Source organism: Falco punctatus (assembly GCF_963210335.1).
Source record: "Falco punctatus genome assembly, chromosome: 3".
Classification (NCBI taxonomy): domain Eukaryota; kingdom Metazoa; phylum Chordata; class Aves; order Falconiformes; family Falconidae; genus Falco; species Falco punctatus.
Genome location: NC_137582.1, coordinates 41,761,591 through 41,784,553, shown reverse-complemented (window position 1 = coordinate 41,784,553; position 22,963 = coordinate 41,761,591). Strand labels below are relative to the sequence as shown.

The window sequence follows — 22,963 nt, the reverse complement described above, 5'->3', positions numbered from 1 at the left end:
TCAAGATTCAAGGAACACTGGGCATCCCTGTTCTGCCCCTGTGAAAAGTCTGGTCTGCGAAACAGACAGATTTTGCAGCATCACCTTTTGTCTCTTTTGTCATGATGTCAGGTTAGAAGAACTTGTTTGTATGTCACATGCGCTGGTCTCTGTGAACAAAGCCTATCCTGAAAGTGAAAGGCAGCACCTCTCTTTCATAAAGTCAGTTACACCAGAGGTCATCGTTAGGTATTTCAAATGGTACCAGGAGTTTTAGCTAAAACTGTCGTCTAGAATTTTCATTTCTTTTAATATTAATAAATTCTACGGGGATAATTTTTGCCTAAAGGCAAATTTCTGACAGGAAACATTTTGTTTTCTCTACTTGTTTCTGACCTTACATTAGGAAGAAACATCTTCTTGCTTTCCTTAATGTGGCAGTATTTTCCTCATATCCAAGGATCACCATCATTTTGCTGAAGCCAACAGACCTGCAGGATAAGCCTTGTTTTGGTAGGAATGGTGAAGGGTTAACATTGGAACATCTTTAAAACAACTTCAGCTTCTCATATTTTTAATATAAATAGCTTTTCTCCCTCTTCCATCTCTCAAAGAGAACAGAAGATTTCTCTTCATAAACAAGCACTCTTGCAGCTGCTTTTCTTTCTTTATTTTTTAAATTGACCAGTCAAACTTTTCTGACTGCCTTAAATTAACCATTTTGGCATAGCAAGGAGAGCCAGCCCTTAACTCTACTCAGTCCCACTTCACACCACTTGAGGTCTGCCTCTGCTGAAACTGTCATGAAAGACACCCCTTTCATCCTGGCTGTGATATAAACAAGTACTCATAATGAACTGTTTTCACATTAAGCCACCTGATAAACATTTTCTGTTACTATAGCGTTACAAAGGTAAAAGGATTTGAAAGTAACACCTAGTTGGAATACATAAATGTCTTCCACATAGAAAGCCTGCTATCTTTTTAAGAGCCGCCGATTCATCTACCCTCTACTATCTTATGCCCTTCTAAGAATAAATGAAGACACAACAGAAACACGTTGAAATCTCTGAAGCCATGTAAAACCCGAAGGCATTAAAATTTATTAAATGATGCAATAACAACAGAATTCTTTATTTACAATAGCATTATTTAACATCAAATAAGCAAATAGCATCAGCAAAGCAATATTAACTTGCATAAATGTATTTAAAATTTCTCTGAATATATCTACCTTTGCATAAACTGCTCACACTAGAAATACAAACATCAATGCAGGTGAACAAAGTGATGTTCAGAGTCAACTCCGTTTTGAAAATAAATCACAACCTGAAACACTGTAAGCTTTCTCCTGAAGAACCATAGTTTATATATTGCTTAATTTTACCCTTGTATAATCTTTTCATATACACACATCTCAGATGCAACTTCATGATGAACTGTACAAATAAAACCCACAAATGACATAAAGGGAAAAAATTAAATGACAGTAAATGCTTGAAGAAATGTGTCCATCATCTCTATTGAACAACATAAAGATTAAGTGATGATGCACTTATTCCAAAATTGTACACAATTCACTATACAAATATAATACATCAGACAGCTATGTAGGAATATACAAGACTTAAAAACAGATCTAAGGCATTATGCTAGATTTTAGCATTTTGAGGTTCTTGCACATAGCTTTTACCTGTAGTAAGAAACTTAAAAGATTTTGTTTTAGTCTACAAAGAAACACCAGGGAGAAAATTCTAATTAAAATCAAAGCCACTACAGTAAATTTTCTTTTGTGCAGAGAATGCTTTTGCTCTTAGGCAGCATACTACCATACAAATACTAGAAAACTTTTAAATTCACACCAACAATTAATGGCTTAAGTTGCATTTCAAAACTGATTGTGTATCTTTGGGTTCTGCAAGTGGAGCTGTGCCACCCATTTCATCTGTTAAGCCCATATGAATTCTGCTTTTAAACAAAGATTAAAAAATGTATTGTATAAACTGCAAAAACATTGCTTTTAATTAATACAGGCCCAAAGGGATACCGGTGTGGGACGATATTTTAAAGATTGAATACAAATTAATTCATTGTAGCAAAACAGCTCACTTCACTTTTTAAACTTACCACATTACATGAACACTTAAAACAGGTCGTATGACCATATATATGCTTATTTTTCACATTATGCGCCTTTCACATTTAGTAATGTAAGTAGAACACTGATTAATTGTTCTGTTAAACAAACCCCAAGTACTTTCTCCAACAAATTTACTGTATACAGGATGAAAAATACTGATAATGAAGGGAATTGATTTGGCTTATTTGTTTCTATAGTGATCAATATGATCAGAAGATTCCTTCACTCACTTTTCTCTTTCATTAGTTAGAAGACGACTAAAGTCACGATGAACCCAAACAGAGCCAAAGTGATAGGTACAATCTCCTTTCTTTCAAAATGGCAATGGATGAGGAAGTATCATAATCACTACAGATGATAAGGGTTTGCAGGTCTGTTGTGAAACAGGACAAATTTAACTATTTTGTCCACTGTGAAAGAGAATAATCTGCAGCGGTTACAGTTAAGAACTGAAAAACAAATGGAACAGAAACAAAACTATTTTAAAACTCATTTTACACTTTGCGGTGCATGAAGTTAATTCCTTCAAATTTATACATTTCTTATATTTTTTGTCAGATATATAATACAAGTTTAACACAAATGTCGTTGTAGTAATGAGGCTGTGGAGCTCAGGGCTGACAGTTACTTTGGTTTCCCATCAGCAGGTAGAAGTGATGACTCAGCTGACTAAATATTCTGTTTCACTTTGGTAACAGAACAGTGACAGCTGAAAAATGTTCTTTCTCCAAAACGGTGGCACTGCCCTCCTTAGGGGCAAACACAAGTGCACATTTTCTGGGCTTTCATCAAAAGCCTTCTACAGAAACAGCCCGTTTTGAACCACCTTTTATCGTTATTTTCCTCAGCCCTGATATAGAACGGCTGCTCTTTTATTTGGACTCCCACCTGAAAACCAGAAGAAACTGAAAGGCGACAGAATAAACCTTTCACTCCCAAAAGGCATGGCTGATGAGATATTATAAAATGCATTGCATTTTACATGACATCAAAACATTTCATTCACATTAGAAAGTTTGTGGATTAAGGGTCAGCAGAAAGAAAACAAGTCAAACCCATCAATTTCTTAATATTTCAAGTCCTCAGAAACTGATGTCAGGTTAGTAAAAGATTATTCCAACCACAGTGGGCAAGAAAAAACCCCAAACCCCCTAACAGTGGCCTGCTTAGTAACAGTTTTTCTAAGATTTGTTACGAAAGGATATAAACATACAAAAATCAAGAATTGGTTCCTACAGTGGCTGCATATAATATAGGTTAGTTAAATGACATTATGAGCAGAATCACAAGGTTTAGAAAATGAGAAGTCTCAAGCCTACAAATTAGGTCTAATCAAGGCATTGTGATCCTTTACAAAACACTTTTCCAGGAGACACACACGGCTAAGAAGATATCTAATTTAATACTGAAGTACCTCATTTGGAATCAACTTCACAACATGTATATCTCACAAAAATTATACAAGTAAAACACTTAGGTTTTCAACTTAAATTATTGCTTGTTTACATATAAACTGGATTTTATGTACCTTACAAAACGTCCTTGTAGTCCACACTGCTTTAAAATAATCAGAAACACACGATAGTGGTGAAGTCTAGTGATATCTGCTACAGGTATTACAAGAATTGTTATTTTCCCAGCTAAGGGGATGGGAACCAGAAATTATGATGCTTTAAAGCAGGTATCTTGAGCTCTTTGATATTATGTGCCAATTCTGCCACTACCATAATCAGTACATGCATTACCATCAACATTTGCTGTTCAGCATCCAGTAACTGGCTGTCCAGATTGCTGGAAACACACCCAGGGAAATAAAGGAGTAACCTGTTCTTTTATTCTATTAGAAAAAAAGAGGAAGATAACAGAGGTCAGGAGAGCCAGGTAAAAAAAAAATAATCAGGATTTGCTGTTTGTTAGGAATTTAATTAAATAAGAATGTAACCAACTCGTATTTTTGGATTCATGACTTGCATTATAAACACCACCACAAAACCCAACCAAAATGCCCCTTATAAACAGCCCCCTCACAGAGTATTTTTCATCTGTTTTACAACTTTAATCCCATTCAGAATTGGTCTGTATAGTTTTCTGCATCGGTTCGTCTTCTCTGACTTGTTGTCAGTGGAACGTGCTCGTTGAAGATCTCTATATGTACCAGACGTTGCTTCTACACCCTCCTCCATGCCTCCTCTCTGCCCCAAAATGCAGGCCTTAGTCTAAAACACCAGTTTTCAGACAGAACTGAATCCTTTGCACCAGACTGAGTAAGCCAGGGAAAACAAAGCAAAAAAAAAAAAAACCAACCCCAAGGTCTAGAACTAAACAGAAACAGAACAAGAGCATGGTTGTTTTTCTTTAAATACATACATTTAAATACATTCAATCTGACATGGTTTATGAAAATTGCCTGTCAACATTTACTTCGCAGGAGAGATCTAAGTTGCACTAAGGTGAATGCAGTGAACAGACTGAGCAACTGTCTGTACGCTAGCTTCAGACTGTCAAAGAAGAGGCTGCTCTTCGGCAACGACCACCCGGCTCCCCTCGGGAAGGCAGGGCTGAGTCCTGTCGGCAGCAGGCAGCCACCCCTGGCCTGGCAGCTCAGCTGGGTCACGACAAACAGACGCAGCTCTTCAAATCGGTAAGGATTTGGGGCTGTAAGCCCAGTCAGCTGAAGGAAGAAGCAACCAAACCACCCTCAGGGTCAGCAATATTTCTGCAAAAAAGAGAAATGGGAGAAAAACAATTAATTCTTCCTTCTACGACAGTGAAGATGGATAGGTCAATGAGAGTGGGAAGCTGGACCACAGCATCCACTGTCAACCATACATTGGTGGATTACTTTCAACCTGAAATATAACTGGAAGTTATAAAGCTAGCCTATTCTTTTGCGTACACTGATACAACTGACCTGTGATTTACCTCCAGTAGTATCAGTGGAGGTTTAATTTCACTGCATTCTTAGGTCCTTAATTCATTACAATTATCATGGATATTATAACAATTCAGGACCATCTATCCCTTGTAGACTCCAGCTAAAGGCACAGCAATATGGTTTAAGAGAAGTCTCCTTCTTGGGAGTATGTGCAAAATCTCGCTGTGTTAGCGTCACCCTCAAAGGAAACAACTGCTTGGTTCACTTTCCCCTCTAAGAATCGTAACAAAGAAGGGAATAAAGAAGTAAAAAAAAGTTTCAGCTACTGATCCCTAGAGATGTTCTTCACATCATACTTACTACCCTTGCAGTGTCTTTACACAAACAGAGTAGAAACTGGTTTCAGCTGAGTGGATTATCTTGTACTTTCTATTTAAAAACCCCTCAGGATGTGGTTTTCACAGTTGTTTTAAGACTGTCCCTTCCACTGACTGCAATCTGTGCCTCTCTGCTTTCCTCCCCTTGCAAACTCGTGCTCCCATGGCGCACTGTGGTCGGTCAGGTCAGAGAGCCAATAAAGCCAAACCCATTTTTTTCCTCCCCTGGGGTTGCTTTTCACTCGAATCCCATGGCTCCAGCAGCAGAGCAGCTCTTTGCTCACAGACTCCTGCCGCCGCCGTCTGGAAGCTGTCTACACCATGCTTTGGACTTCACCATGCTTTCCCTCTGCAATCACATGAGGCCTAGAAATGTATCTTTATGGACAAAGGAAGTCGGTGTCAGGTACCATCCTGCAATGTGGGAGAGCAAGGTCCTACGTTTTGTACATTCGCTATTCTTGGCCCAGAGTTGGAGCTCTTTGAGGGTGAACAGCCACAAGCACAGTCTGGAGGCCCACACAGCGAGTCCTGCTCCTGCTCTTTGTCGCTTTGTCACAGCACAGAGACACCACACGCACATCCCTCATGCCCTGACTAATATGGACAAGCTAAATGTTGGCTCCTCTTCCTAACACGTTGAGAGGCAGTTTGGGGAATGTGTTAGTGCTTTTGATCATGAAGTGCAGAACAGAAGCAAAAGTCCTTATTTTCAGAGTAGACATTTAGCAAACAGTATCTCTACAGAGATGCTGAATAAATGCTCCCACTATACCAGTGACTTAAAAATAATAATAATGTACTGGAGAAGTTTTTTTTAATAATTTAAGAAAGATTTGAGTCATAGGGTGATAAAATATATAAAGGAGTGAGCAAGACAAAGAAGGCACAAGTGTACCTCCAGAAAAAACACTCCCCCACCCCTTTTTATTTACATATAACCAAGGGCTTTAAATAACTATGTCAAATTATTATTTCCAGGCTGCTAGTGAATGTGAGAAAAATTGCTCAGAATAACTTCCACGGCTGATGTACACAACTTCAGAGTACAGAAGTAATTTGGGAAGTCCAAAGATCATTGACTATAAGATTACTGCTATGCTGTTTTAAAGTTAAACTGGATGCCCGCCCCCTCAAAAACCTCAGCTACAACAGTATTCTTCAGACATTTACTTTATGAGGCAGGTTCAAAGTTTTCTTTTACTGTATGAAATTAGTTAATACACATCTCCTCCAATAATGGCAAAATAGTATATTAAACTGTTCCAGCTGCAACTATTTTCAGCTCTGCAAATGAAGGATACTTTGTGCCTTGAAAGAGGCAGAAATTTCTCTGTCCTCTAGTTACTTTAGAAACAGCTTCTCTGTTAAACATCAGTATCATCCTTGCAAGTCTTAAGCTGTAGAAGTTTCATCCTTAATGTGTTAAAATAATGTGAAACAGCATTAAGCAAACAAATTAAACCAGTAAATGTAGAGATCTGACATCCACAGCTGTACAGATTTCAGCAATAGCATGTTATTTCCTGGTTACTCAACTCTAAACAGAACCGATCCTTTTAAATGATAGTTATTGACATCAACTTTGTGAAACACTGAAGAAAACCTTGGATTTGTCAGAGGAGTTTCTTATTTGTCAGATGAACTTCTCAGCTTTCATATGTTAAAGCCACAACATCAATTCCATCCTTAGCTTTCTAATCACACAGCTTGAGCTTTAAAAAAAAGTTATGCAGGGGTAGCTTATTGCACAGGCGCATGAACTTAGTAGTTACTGAACCTCTATCACAGTCCAAAGTTCAGTAAAAGGTATTTACAGTGCATATAAACCATCTAGATTTTCCTTGACAGTCAGAGATGCATTAATAGAATAAAAGTAAAATCACAGAGTGCTGTCTGACGTACCCTACCGAAATAATTCAAGAGGCTGTAAGAAGTTACTTTTCTCCAGGTGAGCCAAAACCGCTCTCAGGCATGGCCACCACCAGTCTCAGTGTCATGGCACCAGCTCCATTATTTTAACTTTAGACCCCACAGGCTCTGTCAAAGCCCTGCCGCTTGTTTCCTCCACTTGTACCCTCTTCCCTGACTTCTCTCCACCCTCTCCTACCCTTTTCTGTCACACCCACTCCTTTCCTTTTCTCTCCAACCATTCCTTAAAACCTACCTCCTCCTTTTCTTTAGTCTGCTTCCCCCTCACCATCCTTACTCCCTCTCCTCCCTCAGTGGTACCTGGCATTTTGTTCTCTTGACAGCCTTGGCTTCTCTTAGCAGCGAAAATGTAAGGGGTGAGGGAAAAACATAAGGCGTGAGGGAACACCAGTCAGAAGGTCAGGTCTGGGTATGTGATAGCTTCTGCTGAAGCAGAACAGGCTGCTCCGTTAACCCTACAAGTGGCCATGGAATGGTGGCAGAAGAGCCCCAGCACAGCTCCCCCACTCCCGGCAGGCTGGCACCCATATTTCCATACGAACCAGGATGGTCTGCAGAGACCTGGCCCCCAGGAAGTTTTAAGTGCCTATGCATGCAAAAAAAAAAAAAAAGGGTATAATAAAATATACGTATGTACGGGCTACTCCTTCCTCAGTACTTCCACATTCTTAATTTTCACTAATCCTGACACCTTTGCAGTCACGTTTTCTGAATTCCCCTTACTACTCACATTTAATAATACAAAACTTCAGTTTTTGCTATAAGATGCAGCGTCAGAGGAAAATTTTATTTAATTCCACCTTTCTGGTTTTGACACCGCATACAAGGAGATGGCGGGAAACCACGGTGCAGGAGACGGGCCTGAAGGAGGTTACACAAGGACTCCTGCGGGAGTAAGGGGCGAGACCTGCCTGTTTGGATTACGGCGCGGAGCGCGGGACACGGGCAATTTAAAGCTTTCCCGCGCCAGCCTGCCGAGCGGGGCTGCGGAGGGGCGGCGGCAGCCGCTAGGTGGCGCTTCCCGCGCGCAGCTCAGCGCCGCGCCCCGCCCCGCCCCAGGCGCGCAGAGCCGGGCGGGCGGGGGAGCGGGCGGGGCTGGGGTCCCGCGCGGGGAAAGTGCCGCGCTCGAGCCTCAGATCACGGCAGGCCTCGGGGAACGGTGCGTTTGCTGTGGTGAACTGGTCTGAAATTAAGATTATTTCCATTAAAAAACCTCAACAACCCTTTCCATTGGGGGGGGGGACGGGACGGGACGGGACGTCAAAACCACCTCGTTTGCTTGGCCACACGCCAAGAACTCCACAATGTCTTGCCTTCAGTACTGTTACAGCCTGGAATACAAATCGGTTTTGACCTAAGCAACCGCTAATTACCCTGTCAGTCAGAAATTTGTGCGAAGATCAGTTCAGTTGTGCCAGCCACCCTTCTCAGCAGCAGCGCTGCACGGAAAGTAATAAAGTAAATAATTAATGAGATTTTCACCCTAAGTGTAACACAATGAAAAATGGAAAAACTTTTAGGCAGGATGAAACATGAAGTGGGTTAAGCGTGTAGTCATGTAATTGCGCTGTAAAGAGCAAATACAACTGCACGTTAAGTCTGCTGAACGCGACTGTTTGTTAATTCAATAATGTATTCTGTTAATGTAAACGTGTTCTGTATTATTCACTTCAGAAATGCTAGTGGGATCTGAACAAGGAACTTAATGTCACAAAACGTGGCATTACAAAAATCAGTGGTGAAAACTCAATTCCCTATTACCCGGGCTACTTGTTACTTTGTAAGTAAAAAGATACCATATCCATTCCAGACCACAGTATATTCACGGTTCCGTTGCCTCTGTATGCCTGCGTTTGCCATTTCTTACCCGCGTTGCATCTCCATCCTGCTTAATCATATCCATTCCAGGCAGCTGGTTTGGAAAAAGATTGCCTCCCCTCATAGCAGGATCATTAACCTATTGGTAACAAGACATTAAGGAGAATGAATTAAAAAATATGTTGGGAAGAAGGCTGGGGATTAAAAAGAAGCATTATAAACCACTGTGCTGCCTGCACATACCAACAAGCACTTCAGAGATAAGGTTGCGGTCAGGGAAGTGACTCCATAGCCGAGCACCCTTCTGGCGCAGCATGTGTTTGACTCATGTTATTCTGCTTCACAGCCAACAAGAAAGATTTCATTCCTGATACTATGACCCTTGTTGAATATTTTACAAAGCAGGCTCCATAAATTAGGTCAGTATTATCTGAAGAGGACATACCTGCTACGAAAGACCTGAAAGCAGAAACGTGTTAACTACTTTCCCAGCCTCAGTAACACGCAGCTTTTCTATTTGCAAACCACCATGCTATTTTTTCAGAGCCTGATGAGGTAACAGCCAGGCTGAATTATACCAACTATTGACTTGGTTTTCACAACACTCACTTTTCTGCTGGTAAGCAATGGGAGAAAGATAGTATTAAATAAGGGAACGTGCAGCGGCATGCTTTCCTAAAGGGATGGTCTCGACAATTTTCTGAACACAGCCATGGAAAAGTAATGAAGCTGTGTACTTATGCACAACCAAAAGGTCTGTCATGCTTAGTTATGTGGAAAGAATGGTTTGCCAAATCTACAGCCTTGCTTTCTTAATCAAAGGATAAATCTCACTGTGAGGAAGTGGTATAAAATACAGAACACAGTCATTCAGCAAGGTTCTGAAATACAAGAAAATCCAGCTTTCCTTAGATTTTTTACAGGTAAAGAAACCTCTCCCTAGGGAATCTTTGTTGACTCTGTTCTCTCTGTTACTTCCCTCAGACTAGATGTCTGATAGATGTCACCATATGGTGAAAATATGCCCCTCCAGATTTGCTGTAAGGAAAAAGATGTTTTCTGTGTCACCTGTCCTTTAAGGGACTTGTGGTGCCAAGGAGAGGAGATTCTGCCACTGCACTACCTCACCTCATCTACAGCAACCTACTGCAGCAAGGCAGGGAAGACTCTCTGGAATGTACCACACCAAAGACTTCTCATTTCAGGTCATCCTGAGTCATTTCTGTTGCTATTCACCGACTTTGCAAAATGTCACAAAGCTAAACGCACTCACACGCCACCACCTAAAGAGGTGGTTTCAAACGCTGCCAGAGACGAGACTGCAGTTCAACAGGAAAGGCTAAAACATGGTAATATTTTTGCCATAGGAATTTCAACTCTGAATAAATTGATTAAGTACTGCAAGCCTCCTAGCGATGCTTTCTGCTTCTTAATACAAATGGGCAGGTTTCTAACCCTGAATGTGAAAATTTAAATCAGAAGGGAAGAAAGCCACACTATTTTGTATGAAAAGAAAGAAAGTAGGCAGCTTTGCAGCTTTATCTACATGCATTTGACTAGGCAACAGAATCACGTTTGAAAAGTGTTTTCTGTTATTATTGATCAATATTCATCAGAATGCATAGGCACAAATGCTTTTTCTGTTTGTTTAGTAGACAGAGGAAGGAAAAAAAAAGCAGAAATAAAAAAATTGTATAGTGCATCAACAGCAGTTTTGGAACAAAAAGGCTACTGCATGATTTGCATCATGGCAGTTAGAACATATATGGAAAAGGAAGATGATTCCAGGCTGCATGCCATAAAAGCAGCAAAAGCATCAGTGAAGTTCCTATCACAGAATCTCGTTGCCAGTGATGATGCAAGAACCCCGATTGGCATGGTATCAGATACAAAAAAGGTCTACAATTTTGCTATAGGAATACATTTGCTTCAGCAGTACTTGAAACAAAGCACCCCACATTCACACTTTAACTTTTCTGACTGCAGTAACAATTCAATCAGAAAATTATGGAGAAGGACAAAGAAATGGAAAGGTTTTTATAATTTTCTGAAGACAGGTCAAGTGGTGTTATCAGACACAAAATCTGACTAAAACAAGACAGAAGATGCTTTACAACTCCTTTGCAATGAAGCACGTTAATACAGCTCCTGCTAATAAAGCAGAATTACAAACAAGGTGTCTAATAAGAAAAGTTTCCTACCACTCCGGAGCTTCTTTATCCAGTATGCTGAATAAAATCAAAATGCTGTTTCAAGATAACTGTACATGCCATGATGGTTTTGGCCTGGGGAGTACTGCTCTGTGCAGATTAATAAACATCTACTCTGAGAGGACATCTAGACAGGGTTTATTTCATATACTGAAAAGCCTCTTCTCCTCCATAGGTTTCAAATTGCGTCTCCGATAGCTCAGTCAATAACATGGATCCATGATGCAAAATAAGTTAACAGGCAAAAACATGGCAACAGTCCATTGGGCAAACAAGATGAGGACAAGGACACAGTAAGTTTTGTGAATGGTATGACACCAGGAACCCACAGACCTGACAGCTAGCATTTCAGCATCCCTGGTAGCAGCCTCCAAGAAGACACACTAGTAAGAGCAGCCTGAAAAGCTTTAATGTAATTATAAGGGAGAAGATGGTAACGAGACAACGTTTAATCCCTCAAGTACATAAAAAATCTCTAGCCCATTTGGGCATAATCTTAGTTTTTTGCTTGGTGATGCTGGTGGCCTACGTAGTAAACAAGAGAAGTTGAAGATACATGAGTTTGAGCAGACAAACATCAAACTCAGTATTTCTGAGCTCTGGGTATACTGTATGATACAGCCACAATGTATGATATGCCACAAAGAGACAGGAGACAGCCAAACCAACCTGTTTGGTACCAAAGGTAATACACCTGTGCTTCTCACCAGGTAACAGCTTTTTTATCACCTAACAGCTTTTTTTTTTTTTCCCCACCCACGCACAGCTTTTTACTAACACAAAATACATGTTATTTCCAAAACTGTCCAATAACATGTGAAGTGGTAAGTTTTTTTTCGAAAGCTGGAGTGCATTTGTGGCATAACCACTGTTATTCACTGTGATTAGAAAGAGATGAGCATGTGAAGTTAAAATTATGTATTATGGAAAAAAACATGGCATTGAATAAGTAAGTAAAAGTGTTGGTGACAGTGTAAGAAACCCCAAAAGAATGAATGAAATGGCAACAGTCAGCAGAATTAAAGAAAACATAGTAATTTTGAAAACTACCAGTTACAAGAAAAAGTTCAGCACAGCCTAGGTCAATTGCTAAATAAAGATGCCAAATTGCAAAACACTGTGCCCTGAAAACAGAAAAAAAGTATCAATTTTAGTATTCAAATATACATTTTTATTTATTCATGTTTCTCAGAAAAGAAAATGTGAAGCAGCACAGAAAACATTCCTGAGGACTAAAAAGTACTGTCTTGTGGCCCAGAAATGGCCCCTCAGCTGTCAGTTGGCCACCTCTGACCTAGATGAAGCATAAAACATTTGCTTGCAGAGTTTGCAGATGACACAGTGCTGGGGTAGTAAATCAGGAGGAAAACAGTTTACTGTTACTGAATATGCCACAGCACTTTATTATTAAACTGACTCTGTCTAAGAAATGCAATTTGATGTAGACAAAAGGGAGGCAATATATTTGGGAACAAAGAATGCAGGTTTCATCTATGTAGAATGTGCTGAGGAGGATCTGGGGATCATTGTAAGGGTTTCAGTACGTGCTCTCCAGTGTGATATTGTCACCAACAGAGCCAAAGCAACTCATTGATTGAAAAAGAAATTACAAGATGAACTTGACTACAGAGCTTTGGTGCAGTCACTGTTAAATCACCGTGTCCAGTTACTCTGTTCGTACTTCTAGGAGGAGATTGCCACAATGGAGTTTAAAGTAGATCCACAAAAAGGACTGATGGGCTTGAAAAACAAATGTTGAGATGGATAAAGAACCTCAGCCTATTCAACTTACTGGAAGTTAGATAAATGCTATCTTGAAACAAGATCTTGTAGTCTAACAGGAAGGAAAAGCAGTGCAACAACTGTGCCAGTGTTAACAGTAGTCTGCATGGCAATCTTTGAAATAAAACCAGATCTCTTTCTACAATGCATACTTCTCAGTTCAGGTTCCTGGGGAAAATTACGTAGCATGGGCATGCTGAGAAATCACACTGAGCTGTCACCTTCAAATCCCCACTCTTTTTCTTTTTCGGTTTTACTATTGCTTTACTACACTAAACGTGTGCAACAGTATGCACTTGGGAACTAATAATAATAGTAAAGTCTGCTATAATTGGGCTTAGCAACTGGGAATATCAGAGAAGGTGACAGATTTGGGAGTATCAAAATTACTTCAGGTCACCAGTATGTGGCAGCTGTGGAAGACAAATGTGATCTGGGGCTATATCTGTCAGAGTATTCCAAGAGAAATGGGGAAGAACTAGTGTTATGCACATGGCTCTGGTGCTTAGGAAATACTGATTCAAACTGGAACAGGTGCAGAAAAGGAAAGGGAATTTAAAACCTACAAGAAGAGACTGAAACACTGTGGCTTGTTTTAACTTAAGAGGAAAAAACCCAAGAAACCCCAAACAAAACAATCCAACAATCTCAAAACAACAAAAAAATCATGTTGACAGAAAGGCTTTTTCTAAAATACAAGATGGCAAAAGATCTATTTAAGCTAAAGGACAGTATTGGAAAAGTAAATACTCCGTTATCAAATTCAGGCTGGAAAAAGAACACACATCAACAAGCCACTAATATAACCAGCTTTAAACTGAAATGTTATGGTCTCAGAAAAAAAGTTTACGGTATTGTCCACCATAGCAGGAGATGCTGCCTGAAGACACAACAGGTACTTTCCTGCCAGTATTTCTATGAAAAATCCAAAATTTCAAGCCTCTGTTTTGAACAAATGGGAGTTCAGCTCTGAAACAAACATATGAACCTCTTAATTAGGAGGACTTGTTTGTCAAATACTTATTAATGTGTTATGTGAGTTTAACTGCAGGTTGACAAATGGAAATGTTATTTTCCTTATTTCAGATACCACAAGTAGCAGTCTCAAATAAAATCAAGTGTGTAAACATCCTCTCAGCAGAAAAGAACAGGTTACTTACCTACTTATTCAGCAACCTGTTTTATACGCATCGCATTACAAAAAGTGTGGGTTCTGCGCTCGTGAAGGTGCCAGATTGATAGTTCTTGGAGTTGACTGCCTATTGTCAGGTAGTACAACACAGAGGCAGTAGAAGCATCTTCCACACACTGCCCGCACCAACATCTTTCACTCTTATCTCCAGGAAACGGCTGCCTGCCATTCAGTCCTAGCCTCCACTGCTGAGAAACTGGTGACCTGCAACTGCGCTACAGAAACTTACCTACTGACCACAGGAGCTAGATCAGCACACACTTTCCATAGAAGTCCAGCAGCAACTACATGTGCTACCTACAGCAGTGCTAGGTCAAAATGGGAAATTTAGATACAAAAAGTGCTCTCTACTTCATCAGTCACCTGGTTATCTGAGTGCAGAGCTAAAACCAAAGCCTTTTTAACATCATAATTTCTCAAGAAAACTAGTAGAAAACTCTAACGGCTTACAGCAGTTACAGCCCAACGCAGCCGACCTGAAAAAATGACTGAAAGTCAAAGCAAATCCTCTAGCTGTCATCTCATGTCCTTAAATTCTCACCTGCTCAGGACCCATGGAGGACAACCCTGATGTAGGCACAGAGGTCGCTGAGGTCATGCTGATCTGCCCTGTCATCTGGTTCATGTTGTTCATACCACTTGTGTTGGTTGCCATGGATACACTGATGTTCATGTTATTGTTGTACATGCTGGTGCTTGCTTGCTGCCCAAAATGTGGTGGGGACTGTTGTGAAAACATGCTACAGCAAGGAATGGAAAAAGCAATGTGTCAGAACGCTGAAGCCACTAAGAAACTACTTGCTTTTTAATATATCTTAAGCTAGAATTTGTATATACTGTCATTTATTCCAGCTTCAAAGGGAAAACTACAGCTTTCAGCTACATTAGTGTCTAAGGAATAGATTTTCAAAATTTAAGGTCCCATGTCTGTGCACAAAAATGCATGCCTTTGCGTGTGAAACTATGGCAGAGTACAAATCTGTTATGCATGTGCAGTAGCAGCCGATTAGGCAACTAAACGGGTTGTGTTTGCTTTAAATATGTTTGGGAAAGCAAATTTTGGAGGGAAAGGAAAAAGCCTTTTTCTCCTTCCAGTGTTAGTACAACACAGGACTGGAGCTGAAATTGGATCTGGCCTAATAAGCTTTCTTTTTGCAGAAGAGGCTATTTGCACACATGAATATCAGATCTGCACATACAATTATGGCAAGTGGGCTCACAAATATAGACATGCAATTGTGCAAAAATCCATTTACTAAATCTTAGCATCAGGTTTTGAAAATGTGGCACTGCAAGAAACGACATAAAGTCTAAGATAATTACCCTCTATGTTCCTTTAAGGCCATTTCAGAACAACTTAAGGAACTGTGGAAGCGCTCATCCTAGGTTTTATCCAAAGCAGGTGCTTTCTGGATGCTTCTCATTATGTCAGAAGTCATAAAGGAACTGCATTAGACTGAAATACTGTGGAAGGGCTGCTGTGTGTCGCATGGCATGCAGTAACCACCTTCGTATCAATGGCTGACTTTTACTTTCCTGTGAAGCACTGCTCCCACAGCTGAGGAAATCTTTCAGGGTTAACGCTCAGCCTTGCACTTGGGCACTCCATTAGGCTATTGCTGTGTACTGTGAGACTTGGTGGAGTGCAATGGCATTCTGGGCACAGGACCAAACTCAAAAAATACCACCATTCTCTTCCTTCCAATTCCATGTCTTTTCAGGCCACCTAACCCCATTTTTAAGTTGTTATCTGGATGGCTGAAACAGTACACTACAGATCATTGTGAATACTCAGTGGCTTGTGTAAACACATTTGACACGTCTCCACTGTAGAGCTGCAGTTTAGCAAGCCAACCATTAGTCTTATCGAGCTACCCCTGCTGCCGTTTCAGCAGAAGCCACGACAGCAGTAGCTATGCCTCCTGCTGATGCTTCAGGAAGACCGTGAGGAAGAGGCACGGACAAGGATGTGCATAAGAGATAAATCGGTTGCTTTAAGGGAAACTTTACTTTGATCGGCCTCATCACTGAAATACTGGTGTCTTGGGTTTATTAAATCTTTGTCAACTAGCAGGAAAAAGATTTGTTGCTGGGCTGGGATAGTAAGAGCAGCCTGACAACTTCAGGATGACAAAAGCGGTGTGCTAGAGACAACTGTGCACACCCCACTGTCAAGCGATACAGGCTGTACACCAACCTGATAGTTCCTCCTGTCTTCCACTGAAAAGCACAGACCATTGCCATCCATAAGCTCACCGCTGCCTACTGACAGCATTCAACACCCAACCCACTCAACGTGGACAGAACGAGTATTAGAGCTATACCAACTGGGGCATGGGCCTCAGCCGAAAAGGTGACTGCATGCATGAGGCATGCTACAATGCCCTCAGAGAATGACAGTTTATGCTGACCTCCAGTATGTGCCAGCGCTAACAGATTGAACCTGGTTGCGCTCCAGCATCTAAAGTGGGAGGTGATATTCAGTCACCGCAATTCCAGAGCGGTATGGAATGCTTAGGCTCCGGCTCAGCTGATCCAGCCATGTGGAAAGCAGTGTGGGAGCGCGACATGAAAACTGTACGCAGAAGAAATGCATCCACACAAACATTAGGGGCTGGAGTTCACTGTGCAGCAGAGGTGCTTCTGAAGGACACACGGTGTTTTATCAGCTAGGACAGACAAAGCAGTGCATTGTGTGGATGCAGGTCTTTCAGCTATGCACTCACTTTGCTTTGTCTGAAGACAGAATTTAAACCAACTCGTCAAGCCAAGTTGAAAAGAAATCTCTTTTAGGATAGATAGTTAACAAACAAACAAGCAAAAAATTACATACAACAACCCCATAAATAAGTGCAGACCATAAATGACCCCATTACTCTGTGTGTTCATTTTGGTTTTGTTCTGGATTTACCTGTTTCCAGCCATATTCCCTTGTGCCCACCCATTCATCTCCGTAGAGGACTGATAGGCAGGATTAGCCTGAGACTGCTGAATCATGGGGCTCTGAGTATGAGCCAGTCTTGGGGACATCAGTGGACTCTGAGGAGTGGTGGCCCCTGTGAAGCCTGGATCGGGCTGCTGACTAATACCTGAAGAAGAAAATGAGAAATGTAGCCACTTAAAGTTAAGCTGAGAGCTTATACCTGCTGGTATGTCTTTACACAGTCAATACTTATGTCATCAGGAACCTATAACCTTGACTCTTAATGTGGGATATCTAGGTCAAGAGCAAGACATCATCAACTGATACGATACCTATAACCTTAAAAAAAATATTTGCCTAAGTATGCTGGCTACCTGTGTGTCCTAATCATACAAGTGGTTTTTCCACTCTATAGACCAAAAGAAAAACACTGCTAAGTGATTTCCCCACCCCCACCCCCCCAAAAAACCCCAACAAAACCCCAACAAGCACCCACAAACCAACCCTGCATTCAAAACAACAAAGAAAACATATTGCTTCAAATCCCTTTTGGTGAAAGTTATGCACGACCCATTTACTGCATGGCACCACCTTTTAACATTTAGGCAATAATTTTCAGTTTCTTCTAAAGTTACTAGAACCTTAGCACCTCTATTTCTGTGTCCCTGCAAAAACACTCAATGCTACTTTGTGCAAGCATTTAATGAAAAATAGAAAAAATATCTAGAGACAAAGAAAACCTAATTTAAGCTGTAAAATGTCAATTGTGTGCAGAAATTTTGTTTTAATCCAAGTCACTTCGGTCTTGTTTAAGTTCATCACAAACAGCATAACAAAAACAAGCCACCCTTAATGCTGGGGTAAGAATCAGGTGATATGAAATCTATTCTTACATTCACTGTCTGTGTGACTTAGCTTCTCTATACTTCCTCTATATCATAAAATGCGAGTAACATAATGTCTCTTCATTTTCATAAAGCAATTACAAATACACGAAGGGAAAGCATTATTATGATTTAGAAACTGGTGTAAAGAATAACAGATCAGTAAGAGTAGATAGCAAATTTAGAATTGGATGGACATAATTTGTAATATCTGCAGAACTCACACATAAATTATGTAATACAATTGTAACATAATAATGCAATTGTAATATAACTTATACAATACTTATAAATAAACAAGCTGTATAACAATAATTGTATGGAGTAATTGCCCCATGCACCTTCAGAACAAAGTGCTGTGCAGCTTTGTAAAACGTACAAACAAAATGGTATAAATTACTGTATTACACACAGGTTTAAGGACAGGGAAGGGAATGACTTATCTGAAACTAATTTATATTATTTAAGTTCAATAGTTAGTTGTTAATTTTACATTATTATACATATATAAATTTACATTATAATGTACACATGAATTACCTTTCTTGGGGAAGAATCTGTCTGATATTTAAGCAATATCTCATCAAAATTTAAAAAAATGATGTACAGCTTTGCCTGTAGTCACTTTATGCTGTTTGCCAACATCAATTCACATGTTTTTCTTCATTTGCACTTTATCATATATATTGGTTTGTTTAGTTCAGTCAAAATTCAGAGTCCATCAAGCCAATATATACACATGGATGTGTTCACGTGTGCATACACACTTTTACCTGCATGTATCTATATATATAAACAAACACACACACTGCGTTTCTGCTATCGCTCAAAAGAATAGCAGCACTTGGAGAATATGTGGTACTAGAGCCAGGAAAATGCAAAGGCACTATGTTGCATCTAAGGACTTCCAAGGGGCCCAAATCTCCATGTTTCCCATCGCTCCCAGGGAGCCAGGAAGAGGGCTGTGGGAGGGGGGCTTGGACCCTGCAGTGGGGGGGACACGGGGGAATAAGGACTGTCAAAATGCACTGAGGGGATGGAATCAGTACCGTAGTTTGGAGGAAACGGAAACTGCTGTGCATTTGCCTGCGGGATCCGTGGATTGCTCATGGTTGCTGGTATGCCACCGGCAGCCACCATGCTGGGGGTCATGCTCAAGCCCTGCCCTCGCATCATCAGTGTCCGCTGCTGCACCTGCTGCTGCTGCTGCTGCATCTGCCGCTGCCGCAGGTGCTGGCTCAGGATCTCCCGCTGCCTCTGCGCCAGCATCTGCGCGTTGATAGGGCCCTGCAGGGGAAACCACCACCACCTATCAATAACCGCTCTTCTAAGCCAACCTGATAAGTTGGAGGAATCTCCGCTAAAGCAATCTGGAAGATTCCAGTTCTTTCTCCCCCCTGCCCCGCCCAATTAACAATAATATAAAATGGGAGAAAATAACCCTATTAATACTTCTGCTGGGAAAGACTTCCAACAGTGCAAGAGTCACTAACTGAAATAATACCAGTGTTTAATGTTGCAGCAATTTGTAATTGCAAATAGAGTAGCTCATTAAAAAAATGCATCTATAGGAAATGAGAAGCTTGGTTAAGAATGCAGTTATATCTTTTGTAAACAACCATCCACCCCATGTAAATATGGGAAAGACTCTTAGATGTATAACAGTAAAATACTTCTTATCATACAGACTGTATTATTTGTATTCAAGCTTTAGAACTTATTGATGTATTTACCACACAGCATTACTACTGTATTTAACTGGGGGGAGAAAGAAGAAAACAAAGTAATTTTTTTATTGAAAACATACTGTTTCTCTCACCTGCGTTGGCACTCCAGGTCTCAAAGACAGATTCATATTGGAGACACTGCTGATCTGATTTATCAGTGGCTGCCGATTCTAAAGAAAAAACAATAAACCAACACCAAAACTCAAAAGTTTTTAGAAGGAAAAGGGAAAATTTATATACAGAGATATATGCATCTACCTTCCAATCAGTTGGTTTGAGGACCTAGTTTTCCATATTCAAGCAGGGACTAGTTTTTCCGCTCAAGTGCTGTTATCATTCACAGAACACACCATATAAATAACAACACAGGCACTAAGCTGTTTACCAAACACGCTCCCTTTACAGTTCCTGTCCTTTTTGAGTTTGGGACTGGACTTGTTGAGGTTTACTCTGAATTAGACTCTATTGTGATGACTGAAGGCAGAAATGCTCTTTCCTCCTCCACTAGAAAAGCACTGATACCTTATGTACAGTACTATGAACCTATATATTTAAAAAGGAAATAAGAAACAACAATTTAAAAGTGATCTTAAGTAGATCAAAGCCAAGGAAAAAGAGAAAAAAAAAAAGCATGAGGTAACACACAAGAATAAAAGCATTTAGATTGCTGGAAGAGTCAAGATATAATAGAAAGAAAAAGACTTGTATAACAAAAAGCACCACTGCAACCACGCTCAGAGAATTAGTGAGACCTCTGCTTAAATACTAGGCACATTCTTGCACAGTATTACGGAAAGATGCAAAAAAAGATCCAAAAAGCATGTGCACCATACCGTCTTGGGCAAAAATACCATCACTAGGGCTAGCGTTTTTAGTTTAAAAGCGGAATTAGGTTATAATAAAACAGGGTACACACTGAAGACCTGGTCTATCTGGAGTAAGCCGACAGTATGCACCGCCTAGGAGAGGTGCCTGCGCTGGCGGGGCAGCGGGCAAGGAAGGGGGTGTACCTGCTGTGCCTGCAGCCTGTGCTGCAGCTGGAGCCGCAGCTGGTTGGGCTGGTTCTGCACGATGCCGGTGGGCCTGAGGCCGGCGCGGGGCTGCATGCGCAGGGCTGCGTACCCTGGGCGCTGCCCCATGGGGTGGAAGCTGGGGTCCTGCATGGGCGCGTAGCTGCCCTGTGCCATTTGAGCCTGTGCCGCGTACTGCTGGGAGAACACCGGAGCCTTCTGCTCTATCAGGATGCTGGAATCCTGGCTGGGGAAGGTCTCTGGGTCCACAGCTTGGCTCTGTAGAAATAAGTGAACAACAGAAACAGGTGTTGGGACTTGGCTTTTCACAGGACTATACGAGACGAATACAGCCACCCTGCAAAACCAAGCTTCTAGGATGTGAATGTTTTTAAACAGAAAATCACACAAATTTTCTTCACTTAAATATAAAGCTTAAGAATAGATATAATCGTACTTTCAAGTGTCAAAACATAATCATGGAGACAAATTCCTCTTCTTCCTTTTTCTTTTTTTAAAACAAAGACCCACAATCTTTGTCCTGTTCTTAACACAGCCATCGTATCACTCTGCTAACGAATAAAAACCAAAATGACAAACGCTATATCAAAACCTGTAAATTAAGTGACGCCAGCATATTTTTCCCACTCATTCAGAAATAAATTCAAAGACATTACAAATGAGTAAGTAGATTTTTATCAGTATCTTTAAACAAAATAATGACTTCAAATAAAGATGCCTGAAACTATTATAGAAGCTAACGTGAACAGAGTGCCTAATTCTTTCAGGGCACTTTCACACAAACTGATTATCCATTAGCATAAAAAAGCTAACACAATTCTAAACTCTACTCTAGATACTCCCCTAATATTTGCTCTAGCTAGAATAATTTTATAGCTTATTCCACATTGACCTTGGAAATCAAGTTAATCTAAATTTCACTGCCTTCATAAAAGAAAGACTTTAAGCTCCTATAAAATGTTTGATTTTATAAACAGCCCTTAACTGTTTCCACTGAGATAATTATTAAATAGCAATATGTTTACCACTTAGTTTGAAATAAACCATTATTCATATCTTTTTGTGGTGGTACTCCAAAAGGTATGTAACATTGTATTAAAGTTTCACACTGCAAAATTGAAGTTCACCAATAAATCATATCTCCAGCTCAACACCTCATGGAGTTCTGTGTTGTACCAAATAGGCTTGGAGATAATTTTCTCATATGCAAAGCAGGATTTTATTGGTCCTATTTCATCTCTAAAATGCAGAGCTACTTCAGAAGTTATGCTCAGGATGCTGATGAGTGCTGGGAAATGAAAAGGGTATTCTAGGCTTCTCTAGGGATATTAAATCACCATAGAGACACAACTGCTGGTTTTGGAAATACAATTTTGATGCCAGAAACATCAAGAACTAACTTTTCCCCAAAATCTTTTATTTTTACCACATTTTTTTTGCACCATGTAAGACTGAAATGGACAAGAAACAACTGGAAGCCAACAAAAACAACTGGGGGAAAAAAACTGATTAAAAAGAATAAAACAATTTCATGCTCTAAAGTTCAGAAAGCATGTTCACAATTTAAAAAAATATAGTTTTTAGTGCTTGGGATGAAATCAACTGCTTGAGGTGAAACTGGTCCCTTAACACACATTCTTGAACTAACGGGAAAAACTATGGTTAAAATTACATGTTTGCTCATCAGAAAGCTTGTTGCCCCCATCACACAAAGGTGTAGATTTTACTCCTCTGCTCCTAGTACTTTAGTACTTCATATTATTTTTTCTTTCTTTCATGTACCCTGTTGCTGACTGTGATCTTATCTTTCTCTCATACAGTTTGTTTCTCTGACCACCAGATAAGCAGAAGCTTGTTAATTTTTTGGGTTTGGTCAGGTTAGTTGCATAAAGCAAAGTGGCTCAGCACAGGTCAGGAGAGCTAGGTGAGGGTGGCAAGGGAGAGGATGGAAGACTAAACCTGGAGCTGAAGGAAGCTTTGCAGGTGACACTGAGCCATTAGATGGGCTTCCACCAAAATACATAACTCCATCTTAACTTGCAAGAAGTATTTTATAACTCTGTTCTTCAACACACATTTTACCTTCACCTTGA

The 22,963-nt window shown here is 40.3% G+C and overlaps 1 protein-coding gene across 9 annotated transcripts in view; it reads right to left on the bottom strand.

The window, feature by feature from the left end:
• Positions 1-1,039: 1,039 nt before the first annotated feature.
• Positions 1,040-22,963, bottom strand: part of NCOA2 (nuclear receptor coactivator 2) — a 198,352-nt gene continuing 176,428 nt past the window's right edge. For all 9 annotated transcript variants that reach the window (XM_080378652.1, XM_080378653.1, XM_080378651.1 and 6 more), the window contains 7 exons: positions 20,850-21,128; positions 19,932-20,009; positions 19,162-19,399; positions 17,217-17,394; positions 14,847-15,045; positions 9,171-9,260; positions 1,040-4,835 (listed from right to left, as the gene is read on the bottom strand). In XM_080378652.1, coding sequence (XP_080234778.1) covers positions 4,824-4,835; positions 9,171-9,260; positions 14,847-15,045; positions 17,217-17,394; positions 19,162-19,399; positions 19,932-20,009; positions 20,850-21,128 — 1,074 coding nt within the window. In that variant the 3' untranslated portion in view covers positions 1,040-4,823. The remainder of the gene's footprint in view (positions 4,836-9,170; positions 9,261-14,846; positions 15,046-17,216; positions 17,395-19,161; positions 19,400-19,931; positions 20,010-20,849; positions 21,129-22,963) is intronic.